Consider the following 13,713-nt stretch of genomic DNA (forward strand, 5'->3'; position numbering starts at 1 on the left):
ATTACTGCAAGTTCCTCAGAGGAATCATAGATAATATAAACAGCTATTCACATGGTAGTATAAGAATTTACTTCTAGATAACTACAGAAGGAAAGTTGTTTACTGAAAGCAAGTCGGTACATGTATGTCTGGCTACCAGGGTGTCAAGGGACTTTCTGATTGTTGCATGGGGTAGGCAGTCTAAAAATTATTTGGGCTATTAACTTTTGTAGATCCATTTTCCAGTCTGCTCCACCACAAACTTTTGGTATGGGTTCTTGTATGTGGGAACTCTCTCATTCAAACAATACACAAAGTCATAGGATGAAAAATACAGATACACCACTGTTACCTCTAGTTTGTAGACAACATTCAACTCTAGGTCATCTTCAAGACCCAACACAAGCAGGCTTGGTATTTGTTTAGTGTTTGCTCATCACTGGAATGCACAGAAGTTAACTGACTATATGTCTAAATGGGCCTATAAAGCAAAAAAAAAAGTCCTTGTAACATTCAGCTTTTTCCAACTCTCAAGGCTTATAGTTGTGGAAAGAGGGATTCCGATTGCTCAGCGTGTCAGAAATCTTCATTTGGAGGAAGGCTGCAGCCTTCTGTCTCAGATGATGATGTATATTTCATCATTTGTACTTGTAAATCCTTGGCATGCAGCTACAGTGACTTAAAAGACTTAAGCCTACATCCCTTCAGTTTAACAAAAAGGCATGTTTTTTACAATATTTATTCAACATGAGCACACATGTTCAGCTAAGAACTCAAAGCACAAGCCAGCTAGATCTGTGACTAGTTTTTCATTTCATTGTAAACACAGTGACTCTCAGGTTCTTGGTGGGTTTGATTTATAAAATTCCTCCAGGATGTGAATGACTAAGCTAAGTTTAAAGCCAAATTTTAAAGGCAAATAAATCTGAACAATGCCACAAACAAATAATATTTCTTCACCTGGAAAAACTTCCATTAGATGGAAAGTTTAAGCTGGGAACTATTTTCCTGTAGCCTAAAGCAAAGACACAGCACCACCTCCTAAGAAGCTAGGACGCTCCTATCATGGAGGAAAGAGAGTGAGTGGTGTGCAATTCCTAAACGATACCCCAGTTGTGGAGCATGTCTACTTATGTTCCATAAACTCTCTGAATACAATGAAGCAAATAATCTCAAAAATGACACTTTCCTTATAGCTTCACAACTCTATGCCATAGGCAGAATGTCTAGGACAGGAAAAAAACGAAAATACAGACAGAATAGAAAGTTACAAGCTAAAAAGGCATCTGTGCTTCAACTAAATCCAGCTCAGTGTTAATTTAAGGAGAGAAAGGCTGCTGAATATTGGGAGCACCAGACAGTTGAGGTCTCCATGCTTACTTCAGAAGGGTTGGATCAGGTTTAACCAGAAGACTTAAGAGTATAATGAAGATGTCTTCAAGCTTCACCTTGCGGGCAAACCAGCCCTTCCTTCTTAAGTGGAAACCCACATCACTATAAAAGCTTCTTCAGCAGTTAGATAATTCCTTGTGTCAAAAGTATAGAAGTTACTTGCAAAAAGTACTACTTGGTGCTAAAACGGGTTGATAAGAGATAGGCAAGCTCCACCAGCTTCCCTTGTATTTTAGCACAGAGAAACTGAAATTTCAAGGATAAATAGTTCAAAAGTTAATTTTATCTGAGCAAGGAATCCAAGTTCTTGATGCACTCAGAGAACCATGGCACATTTGATGTCAGCAAGAGCATCAAAAAGTTCTATGTACTTCCCTCCAATTCTCGCTTTCTACTTCCATCTCAATTTACCTGCCCTCCTGTCTGTAGCAGACTATCCAACCCTGCCATAGGGCAGTAGTAGAGGAAAAGACTGGAAAGACACTGAAAGAATTTCCCTTCCTGCTACAGCTGTTACCACCAGCCAAACCCAATCAAGACAACAGACAAGATGGGGCAGGGTGGAAGAGAAAAGGGACAGGAAAAATTCTGCTCAAATTTCCCAGCCAAGCGAATTTCATAGGTGGGAACTTTGTCTCGCTTTGAAAACAGGCAGTCTGAGCTACTGAACACAAACATTTCAAGCCAATAACCTAGCTCAGTGAGAGGAAGGCAGAAATTCATTATTAATCATCAAATAATCCCTACAACATAGTCTAGAACCTCATTTTCTCTGAGGTGGTCAGTAGCCAAGAGATATGAAAAGGTTTTGGCAGAAGGCATGGCCTTGCACTTCTAGTGTTAGAAAAGGAACTACCCAGGTGCTTGTATTGAGCCTCTTGTCAGGTCAAAGACCCACATAACTTGATGGCTGCAGGCAGAATTTTCTCCCCATTGTAAAATTTATGAAGTCTGAATGAATCCATGGCATAGATGCTTCTGCTGCAGGTGTTTTTTAATGAACGGACACCTCCAATCCCTCGGTGATGTGTTTTTGTAGCTGATATAGCTATCAAAGTTACAGGATCCACATTCCTATAGTTCATCAGCTCCACAATACAGAGTAGTCCTTCAGGATATCTAAGGCTCAAGGAATTCTGGAACTGAAATTTTTAGTCTTTTCCCCCTGTAAGTGCTGGCAACATAGCAAGACCACTCCATGCTCAATTCGCAGGAAAAAAATGTCATATAAACCCAAAGATGGTGGAACACAACAGTCCACAATCTCCCCCATCTTCTGTCCACCCCACTGTGGTCACAATGATGGCTGCCTGCTGTATAAGATGATCCCAGGCCTCTGATTATTTTTTTGTGCTAAAGAAATCCATAGTTACTTAAGGAAGTAATCTAGTTTCGCCTGACTTATGCCAGAAGCAGAAGCTGTTGCCACCGTTAGCTTAGAAACATTCTTTTTCTTGCTCTTCACAGGCATGGGGCGAATCTCTGCCGCAATACTCTAAATTGAGATAGCTTAAGGAAAATAGCCAGGTATTTAAGGAAAGCTGATAGAGAAAAGGGGCTGGAAACACCTCCCCAAGGATACATCAAATATAAAAGTCATTGCATCTAGCACTGACTAGAATCTCCCTCCACCCTAATCCTTTCACCTAGATCAAAGTGTGCAGCATCCCAGCAGGGGGAAGAGATCAAGTGTTAGCTGTTAATACAGCCACACATTCTTCAACCACCCAAAAGCTAACAAAGATATTAGTAGGCAACTCTCTTGCCTAGCATTATTTCTAACTTCCTCTACAGCATCACTCTACAGTAGCTTCACCTTTGTGCTACCTTGCAGCTGCCAGACTCACATAGAGTCAGCTTTAAATTGGTGTAGTCAATACTGCTTATTATGGAGAGACAAGCTCTTGATGGCAACTATTTCATTTCTAGCCTATGGACTCCATATGAGGGATAAAGATAAACCCCATACACCAACACAGCTCTGTTTGAAAGAAGACTCATGAAACTTATCTGCAATAGAAATTCTGAAGTCATGTTAAATTTCTGATGAAGTTAGCATGTATCTGTGTAGCAGAATTTGCTTCCAGTTCTCATAGAAGGCTATATGTTGTAGAAGATGGGAGCTAGAATCAGCCTGTGAGTATTGTTCAACAAACAAGGAATATATTTACATAATTAAAAGAATAATGGACTTCTCTTCTACAATGTTCACAGCAGGAACGAGCTCATAATTTAATAATTCATACAGGAGAGTTGAAAGAGTATTTATTCTGGTGTCGTGGGACAGCATCTTCTCCCAATAACTACAGAGCGTTGCAACACATTAGAACATTTTGAATTGGTGTATTTCTGTAGGGTTTGTGTCATACATTCATTTTTTCCAGCTGCCCTTTTCTGCTCAAATTCCAGCAGTAAAAATCCCTTCACAAACTTGTTTGTTTAAAGCAAATGCCACTTTCTGTCATTTGTTTTAACTAAAATTATTATTCAGCCTCAGTTCATCTCTAGTAAAAACTGCAGTCAGATCAACCAAGTTTCTCAAATTTTTAAGGAAAAGGATACAGGCTGTATGAATTTGGTTCTGCCTCCTAGGCCATCATAACCCATTCTCACCTACAAAGCAGAGAATTCAGTAATTACAAACGCAAATGCCATCATGTCCTTTCTTCATGGAATAGAACAAGAAAAGTTAAATTGCTTATATGGGTTTGTAAACTGGAGACAGTCAAAGGACTGGTAGCCAGAGTATATGATCTAGTGTGGGCCAAGACTAGGCTTCTAAATTGATCCTTTAGAAATAAAAGCACCAATCTCCTCCTAAAGTTCTGGCCATACTACCAAACTCTATTTGAATCAACAATTTATCATACTGCTTCACTGAAGTCTGAACATGTGAAAATGAACAATTGCAGGTATTTCTGCCTGTCACCATAGCCTCTAGACAGCAGTGAACTGCTTGGGCAGTGAGCTGATTTATGCTCGCCCACGGAGATTGATGGATCCAACTGGCTTCCAGAACACTCTGCAGGATCCGATACCCCCTGGTGGCTCGTTAGATATGCTGGTGGAGGACTGGTATGCCCGTCTCTCCAAAGCTATCGATGAGATCGCTCCCTGTCACCCTCTTCACTCCCATGCTTGCCTGGCTCCTTGGTATTCTGAGGAGCTGAGGTGGATGAAGCAGGAGCTTAGACGGCTTGAGTGAGTGTGGAGGAGAGATTGTGACGAGGAGACAAGAACATCCTATAGGATGCTTATGAAAGCCTATGAGATGGCGGGTACAGTCGGCAAAGACAGAGTATTATGCCAACTCCATCGCATTCGCAAGCTCACGCTTGGCAAAATTATTTCAAGCAGTTTGGTCTTTGGTCTCCCTTACACAGGGAGATCGGCAAATTGTTAATTCAGATATTAGCTGTGAGGCGTTGGGGAGTTATTTTGCAGGTAAAATCCTGTCTCTCCGTTGCGACCTGCTAGCCATGAGTGATACAGTAAGGGAACTGGAGGACCCTTGGCCGTCTTTTGGATCTGGGTTAGACCAATTTAGTCTGCTCTCTCAGGATGAGGTTGACAGGATCCTGTGAGCGGTGAGGCCCACCACCTGCCCCCTGGATCCCTGCCCATCCTGGCTGGTAAAAGCCAGCCTGGACGGGCTTTGGGCTCCATTGGAGGTGTCAGGTCTGTTGTCCACAGTCCCTCCATCTTTGTAATTTATTGCAATCATCTCCTGTGTGTCTATTTTTCACATAAGCTGTCCAGTTCCTGGGAATGCTGCGCTCTTATCTGAGATGGCTCACCACAGCGGCCTTGAGACAGTTCCATCTTACTCTCCCACTGACTGTACCCAGCTGGTTGGGCACCAAGGGTGGGGAGGCTTACGTAGAGGGACTGAAACTTTGTAGCAAGCACTCCATACGTCATTCTCATCAAAGGACCTGTGTACAGCCAGATGCTTTTACTTGCCTCTGTGTAACCTATGGACATATATATGCTAAAGCTATGATATCTCATTAAAGAACCTTAACTCAAGAGAGCTTGGATTTCTTGATGCAAGGGGTGGGAGTCAACTTCAACGTATCCTGTTATCCATAGACTGACAGGAAGCTATTGTCAATCTCTCCCTTAGCTCTGGGGTTTTTCCTGGAGCATTGAAGGAGGCAGTGGTGCAGTTTCTACTGAAGAAACCATCCTTGGACCCCACTGATCCGGTCAGTTACTGCCCAGTTTCGAACCTCCCATTCCTGGGTAAGGTGATTGAGTGGGCAGTGGTGGAACAGCTCCAGGTATTCCTGGATGCATTTCAGTCCAGCTTCCGCCCTGGCCATGGGACGGAGACAGCACTGGCAGCCCTCATAGACGATCTCTGCAGGCAGCTGGATTGAGGCGGGTCGGTGCTGCTGGTGTTATTGGATCTTACTGCAGCGTTCGACATGGTTGACTATGAGCTTTTGGCCCACCGCCTCACCAATGTGGGGATTTGTGGGACAGTCTTACAGTGGCTAGTCTCTTTTCTTCACGGTTGGGGACAGAGGGTGGTGCTAGGAGAGCAGTTATTGGCACGCCACCCTTTGGTGTGTGGTGTCCCTCGGAGGACAATACTCTCCCCGATGCTGTTCAACATCTGTATGCACCCTCTTGCCCAGCTGGTGCGGAGCTTCGGGTTGGGATGTCATCAATATGCGGATGACACCCAACTTTATCTGTTGATGGATGGATGGCCAGATGCCACCACCCTGGATGATCTGGCTAAGGCTTTGGAGACTGGATGGTTAAAGCAGAGCAGACTGAAGTTGAAGCCAATGAAGATGGAGGTCCTGTGCCTGGGCTATCGGGTTCAGGGATCCAGCTCCCACCTCTTGATGGGGCACTGCTCACGTCCACTTCAACAGTGAAGAGCCTGGGTGTGGTCTTGGATGCCTCCTTGTCTATGGAGGCCCAGATCATGGTGGTTGCCAGATCAGCGTTTTACTATGTTCGCCAGATCAGGCAGCTTGCCCTCTACCTCTTACCCCGCAACCTTGCGGCGGTGATCCATGCAATGATCACCTCCAGCCTGGACTACTGTAACTCACTCTATGCTGGGCTGCCCTTGGGCCTGCTCTGGAGATTACAGCTGGTCAAGAATGCAGCGGCGTGGGTCTTGACTGGGACGCTGTTCTGGGCCCATATGACACCTATCTTGTGCCAGCTGCATTGGCTCCCAGTGGAGTTCAGGATCAGGTTCAAGGTGCTGGTCTTGACCTTTAAGGCCCTTAGTGGACTGGGACCAGCATACCTTCAGGACTGCCTCTCACCGGAGGGCACTTCGCTCAGAAGGGAAACATCTTCTGGAGATCCCCGGCCCCAAGGAGATCCATCTTGCCTCAACCAGGGCCTGGGCCTTCTTGGCTCAGGCCCAAACCTGGTGGAACTCTCTGTCTGAGACAACTTGGGACCAACGGGATCTTTTAGCATTCCGCCGGGCCTCCTACCGAAGGGGGGAAGATCCCCTTTCTGGTTTTTAGCTCATTGCTGTATATTAGCCTCCGCAGACCCAGTGATCTTGTAGGACCGTGAAATCCGCTGTCTAAATTTTGCTGCCAGTTTTAAATTGCTTTTAGCTATATGTTATTTATTGTATTATGTTTTAAACAGGTTGTGATCCGCTCTGAGCCTGCATTGCGAGGAGAGTGGACTATAAGTCTAATAAATTAATTAATTACACTGATAAGTTACACAGCAAAAGGCAACACCATAAAAGTAACATGAAATTTTTGGTCAAGAGAATTGTGCAAAAAAAATCTGCAAATTCTCCTACAGTACAGGAAATTAGGCTTCCCCAGGGAAAGAGGCACATGTCTCGATCTAATTGCATCGTATATAAGTACAGGAGCTGAAAGTGCTGCTGGCTATGATGAGACCCTTGTATGCTTACTATTCCTATGTTCCTCTGTGGCATCAGCGAGCTGCTCCCACGTGGTCTCTTGGACAGAACCGAATTTCTGATGAAAGCAGGAAGCAAGTCTTCTAGATGCTCACCTTCTGCATCAGCTGAACAGTTCTGAACAGTTTAAGAGTAAGATCTATATTATTTCTCTTCTAACTGTATGACCAAAATAAGAGCACCTATAGACAAGGTGGTGGTGGGGTTCTGTCAATTACAAAAAGGAGCACTCCCCCCCCCCATTGAGCATATTTATTGTTTCCAAGAATCATGAAATGTTAAGGGTAATTAAGGATCAGTTAAAAGATAAAACAAAAACATCGAAAATGGAGAAGGGAAACTGGTCCACTTGACATTAACAACAAAATAGTAAGAAAAACAGTGTGTGTGAAATAAAGAGTCAGGGGTTGTACGCTCTTAGATGCACATTTCCAGTCTCAGTCCTCACTTGCCCTATATGGCATGGTCTAAGATTCTTATGATTCTTTGTAAACCCCCATATAGTGAGAATTTTATTTCCAAGCAGACATTAACAATGCTAACTTACATTTAGTAGCATGCGTTAAGTAAACCAGTCTACTATGGAAAATTAAATGGTAGGCTCTGGGAATACTAAATGTCACTAGAGAAAGTAGAACAGAGATAATTTTCAGGTTCTTGGAATTCACTGGATCAGATGCTTGTGGCTTGAATCCACTGGAAGGTTTTTGTGGATAAGATGTATTTCCATCCTCCAATCTGAAATGCCTCCCCTGAAATGCCTCCCCAAATGCTGCTTTGGAACATCATGAGGAAAGATTTGGAGGTCTGCCATGTTAGGGGGGAAACGGCTGAAAATTCACACCTCACCAACATAAAAGCTCTCTGATGGATGAAAAGCAGTATATGAATCAATAGAGGGCAGCATGGAACACCAGCCCCATGCCCAGAATTAACCATGCAAAGTCAGTAGTATGAAGTTAGGCTCTCAGTATATCCTTTGCAAGATTTAGCTATAGCATTAATGCCTTCTAGATCATCAAACATGAAATGTCTATCTGAGCAGTGCAAGCTTTGATGGTTTCAGCATGACTTCTGAAGGCTACAGACTGAGTACTGAATGAAGTGAAGGCTGCAAGTTACATAACTAATTCTGAACCAGGCTGAGAAATGTGGATCAAAAAATCCACAAAGTGGAGACAGGGAAAAGCAGGAAGGGATTCCGCTACAAACCCGAGGGAAGCCTCAGTTGTACAGAAAAATCTGAAATCTAAAATAAAAAACTGGAGATTAAAATTCTGCAAAATAGTAAAAACAGCATATGTAGATTTAAGAAATGAATATAAACTGCTCTCTCACAAGACTACATTTTGAGATCTCAGTGGTCATTTTGAGTGCTGCAAGGCAACCACAACAAGCCTTTCAAGCCCTGGTTTCTGTAAATCAAAGGCAGTGGGGAGAGCAGGGATAGATTCGGAAGCCAAATCCCCTTCCCATGACTGGGAGGGCCTGATCAGGGTGAGCCTGGGGATGCCCAGCAAATGACTCACCTGGACAACTCTTTATCACACAATTTGTTTAATTTAGCCAGGCCTGGTGACAACCATTAAGCAGCTTGCAGTGATGCAACTCACTTGAATCTGGCAGCAGCCAGCTGATGACTTGCACAGGAAACTTGCTACTGCAGTACTTGCATCAATTGGTGGGACTTGGCAACAGCCACCATGCAACTCACCCAGGTGATTCCCTACCACATGGCTGGCTGGACTTTTCCAAGGGACAGGCTACTGCAGGAGGGAACAGGAGAAAGCTGAAGATTTTTATAAATAAATGCCTACAGTCTGAGCTGGCTGAGATTGAGAGAGAACTTGGGGTTGTTGTGGATAACCCACTTAAAGTGTTGACACAGTGTGCTGCAGTGGTGAAAAAGGCAAAATCCATGCTAGGATTTATTAGGAAAGGGATTGAAATTGAGACAACCGATATTGTAATGCCCTAGTATATACTATTGTGTGGCCTCATTTGGAATACTGGGCGGTTCTGGTCACTGTATCTCAAAAGGACCTTGAGGAACTGGAAAAAGTATACAGGAAGGCAACTAAGATGATTAGGGGATTGGAGCACCTTTCCTATGAGGAAAGGCTCGAGAGTCTCAGTCTTTTCAGTGTAGGAAAAAAGATGCCTAAGGGGAGGTATGATAGAAGTTTATAAAATTATGCATGGGGTGAAGAAAGCAAAAGAGTTAAGGCAGATTCATGGAGGAGAGGTCCATCAATGGCTACTACCCGCAGTGCCTGATGGAATCCTTCATGCATGGAGGCAGCAAACCTCTGAATACCAGTGCTGGGAGGCAGCGGCAGCAGCAGAGAATGACCACTGTGTGAAACAGGATGCTGAACTAGATGGACCTCTGGTCTGATCCAGCAGGCTCTTCTTATGTTCTTATGACTGGTAAGAACATAAGCAGATAAAGGTAAGTTTGGAACGAGGAGGAGGGTGGCAGATAAATGTAGGTTTGGAAGTAGAGAAGGAAGCAAGAAAAGAAGAGCAGCTATGGAGTCTGATGGAAAAAAGAGGAAGTAGAGTGGGGAGGGGAAAATAGAGGCCCCACAGAAGTCTTTACAGGTTTGTTCTTACTAAATTACTATACCTCTACTGCGTCTTTCAGAACTTTTGATAGATTTGTCACAGAGGCCCTGAAAAAAACATATGCAAATGAGTACATCACTCCAACCATTTTCAGAGGGTAATCATTTGTGAAAATTTGTTCTCTAGATTCTAAAATTTAACCATAAAAATGTGGGTTGCTCAGTATTCAGGAAAAACTGCTGCACCCACCTTGTTTCTTATATTCAGTTTCTGGTTTCAGTGACAAGCAAAGGAGGCAGTAGAGAGCTCCAGTGTTGTGTCCCAGTGACATTGTTTATCTATTTTTTGAAGTTTTAACTACATTCCATTAAAAATATTAGGAAAGGCTCTTCTTCATGCTCAGATGGAAGACAGAAAGAGCTTGTCAAAAGCAACAAATGAGAAATGCTAGTTTAGCATGTCAAATTGACACAGCATAGGTTTGCATGCTTAATATGCAAGTAGTGCATCTTACATTTTACTAACCTCTCCTCCCTCTCTACTCCTTACCCTTCCTATGGGGTCAGGCAAGTTAGGAATTGTTTAAACATTTATTGGCACTTAGTAATTTTAGCTGCATAATAAACAAAATGATAATAAGATGGGCAACCTGGCTGGGAGAAAAAAGTTTAGCTTTCATCGACAGCAGCCGGGGCACATTAGTAGCTTCTTTTATTCTGCAGTGATGAAAAAGCTTCTGCACAAGATGTTCCAGCTGAAAACAATGATTAGGGAATAGGAAATGGCTAGAGAATTGCTTGCAGCATTTGTGAAAACAGGAACGCCAGGCAGACCAAATGCACACCTAGGGGCCAATAGAGGCAAAGGAACATGACTCACGACTTTTTATCCAGTTTGAGCTTTTTGGCAGGAGCGGGGGCCGTCTTATGAGGTTGATGCTTTGGTGTCTCCACATCAAAGGTAGAATTCAGATCAATGTCATCACTGTGAGCTGGCCGATGGAGCTTTGGGCTGAGCAATTCCATGGGAGCTGGGCTGCAAGACCAAATTACGCACACATGACATCACTACTAATGAGTAGCACAACTAATTTGTACACTATCAGGTGCGTTCATCTCAGCTTTCAAATTAGTTTACATGCTGCACTGCCTATATCATAGCTTCATATTGACATTTATATCTATCTAATGGAGCAAAGGCATGCATTATCTAGCAATGCATGTTAAGCCTGTGACATTCAATGATCAAGAGTTAGGGAAAATGACAAATAATTATTTATTGAAACATTCACATCCTGCCTTTCAAGGCCATGTCAGTTACACTCAGCTTCTGAAGACTGGAAGATGACCAACATTTTGATCCTAGTCGCATCTAAAAGTAGAAAACTTAATTCAAGTCAGGGATACCATTTCCAAGACAGTAGCTAAAGTTGTAATGAGGCATCTTGATTCACTCCAGTTGCCATGGTACTGCACACAGAAGCGGCAAAAGAAATATAATTGTCAAGGAGACGGAGCTGTCCAGCTCCATCACATTTGCCAAGGGGACTGGGGAGGGGGGAAGAGAAGCAGAAAAAGAAATACTTCTTTCCTTTCTTAGAGCAGTCCTCCAGCCTGTGTGGGTCCCACAATCCTTTTCTGAAGGTTGAAAAGGACTGCGGAGGGAAGGCAGTGCAGCAAAAATCCACATCAGAGCCAGTTTGGTGCGCAGGACCCTAATCTGGAGAGCTGGGTTTGATTCCCCACTCCTCCACTTGAAGCCAGCTGGGTGACCTTGGGCTAGTCACAGCTTCTAGGAGCTCTCTCAGCCCCACCCACCTCACAGGGTGTTGTTGTGGGGATAATAATGACATACTTTGTAAACTGCTCTGAGCGGACATTACGTTGTCCTGAAGAGTGGTATATAAATCAAATGTTGTTGTTGTTGTTATTATTGTTGTTATTATTAGCTTCCCCTGACAGGCTGCTGGATCTAACCCTCTGTTTTTAGGGACTGCTCTGAAGCATTAAACCTTCTTCTGCTTCCGTTGTGCAGTACTGTTGGGACACAGTTTCTCTATTGCACCAACTCTTTGCAATGCCAACCTTTCAGACAGAAGTCGACTGAGTGCTTCACTGGTCACTGATGGCACTTTTAGAGTATCTTGCAGGATTTCTATCTTCTTCTTCAGACTCTTTAGAAGTAACAGTGAAAATAAACACCAGTCAGAAAACCACAAAGATGAAACTCAGAAAAACATTTCCCCCCTCCTTTCATAATGAAGCAGATGAGAAAGGAAGCTGGACTGTAAAGTGGGAAGGCAAGGAAGCATAATTTTAGGGTCACAAACTCTGAGCATCTTCTCCAAGTTTAAGAAATGTTCTCACTGTGATCTCCTTATCTGCACTTCTCAGATCTGTCTGGGTGCTTCTCAATTCCTCGTTTGTTTTCTCCAACTCCAGAACAATTTTCTGTATCTACAGATCAAAAACTACATATCAGAACCCCAGCACACATTATAGGGCAAACCTGTACAAAGGTTTTACCCCAGTATTTGCAGTGGATATGTTTAATGAAAGGATACTCTTTATGACTGTTTAGAGCTTGACATTAAAAAGAAAACAAACAAAGACATCTCAGGTAATTAAACCCAACCAGGAACAGCTTCTTTGAGAGATCCATACCAGCCCTCTGAATGCTTTCAAGCCACCTGCAGAGGGAGCTCTAAGTCGACTCATCAACATAGATGCCAAGGAAGAGCTACTAAGGACAAGGTGTTCTGTTGCAGTGCTAGTTTACCCAAAGTAATTCAAACAGTTTTCTTGTAGTTGGGAAATATTGATAATCAACAGGGCAGCCCTTAAAATTTTGCTCTCTCCTCCAAGATTTCTGCACCCACAAAACAATTTTCTGATACTAATACAGAATAATATGTTAAACAGAAGAGACAGAAATGTTTAAAATTAGGACAGTAAACCGTTTATGTATAACAATCTGGCCTTCACTGTTTTGATACTTATTATGAAATAGCAACAGTGTTACTGGGCTATGGAGGCAGATTTCTCAATATGCCTTTGCTGCACTTATCAGTAACAAGAAAACTGCATATGGACTTCTCTGTATAACCAATAGCTACACTTACAGCTAATGTCACTCTCTGGACAAGAACTGTGGTACAGAGGTTTTATTTAGCTGATGATTTATTTAGGTGTCTCAGCAACATATCCTCACAACAGCCACTCTTCCTTTACCTTATGATTTGCAGAAAACAACTCCTTTTTCAACTTCTCAATTTTTTCATTTGATGTTTTCCGAGACTCCTTCAAGTTCTCGTATTCCCTGGAAAGAACTCAAAAGAGTCAATCTGTGAAACAGGCTTCCAAGCAAGTAACTCTTTGCTAGAGTCAGTAATCAAATTTAGATTGAAAATATTCAATTCACAGCTTAAGTGACTGCAGAAGTTTCTATTATGCACACAAGCACATTCAGAGAAAAACAGTGCTGAACAAGCCAACACTGATTTGTACAGTGTTAGGAACATAGACACACTATAAAGCAGGTGAGAAAATGTCGTTTTTGGGGGGGAAGAGGGAGAATAGACCTCTGCCTCTTTTGGATAAGCATCAAAACAGCAGAAGTGGTATTTCCATGTCAGAATGTAAAGTGTCATCAATGTTAAGTCACATACAGTACTTTTCAGCATCTTTACTAACACAACATCCAACATCTGTCCTTTTCTTTAAAAAAAGGAGATGGTCCTGAAAGCCTTTTAATGCTGTTATAAAACTGTACTGAAGTTACTGATTACAATGCAGGTACTTAATGCTGAAGCTCATTAATAAAAGTCGTGATTGCCCATTCGCTGTGAGATA

General features: G+C 42.8%; 1 protein-coding gene across 1 annotated transcript in view; it reads right to left on the bottom strand.

Moving 5' to 3' along the window:
- Nucleotides 1–491: 491 nt before the first annotated feature.
- TRAIP (TRAF interacting protein) overlaps nucleotides 492–13,713 on the bottom strand; it is a 31,560-nt gene continuing 18,338 nt past the window's right edge. The window contains exons 9-16 of the mRNA XM_054977403.1: nucleotides 13,093–13,180; nucleotides 12,229–12,318; nucleotides 11,947–12,035; nucleotides 10,742–10,897; nucleotides 9,924–9,969; nucleotides 7,286–7,411; nucleotides 3,934–3,984; nucleotides 492–2,866 (exon numbers count right to left, since the gene is read on the bottom strand). Of these exons, the coding sequence (XP_054833378.1) occupies nucleotides 2,741–2,866; nucleotides 3,934–3,984; nucleotides 7,286–7,411; nucleotides 9,924–9,969; nucleotides 10,742–10,897; nucleotides 11,947–12,035; nucleotides 12,229–12,318; nucleotides 13,093–13,180 (772 nt within the window). The 3' untranslated portion in view covers nucleotides 492–2,740. The remainder of the gene's footprint in view (nucleotides 2,867–3,933; nucleotides 3,985–7,285; nucleotides 7,412–9,923; nucleotides 9,970–10,741; nucleotides 10,898–11,946; nucleotides 12,036–12,228; nucleotides 12,319–13,092; nucleotides 13,181–13,713) is intronic.

This window comes from Eublepharis macularius, chromosome 4 (genome assembly GCF_028583425.1).
Source record: "Eublepharis macularius isolate TG4126 chromosome 4, MPM_Emac_v1.0, whole genome shotgun sequence".
In the NCBI taxonomy this organism is placed as follows: domain Eukaryota; kingdom Metazoa; phylum Chordata; class Lepidosauria; order Squamata; family Eublepharidae; genus Eublepharis; species Eublepharis macularius.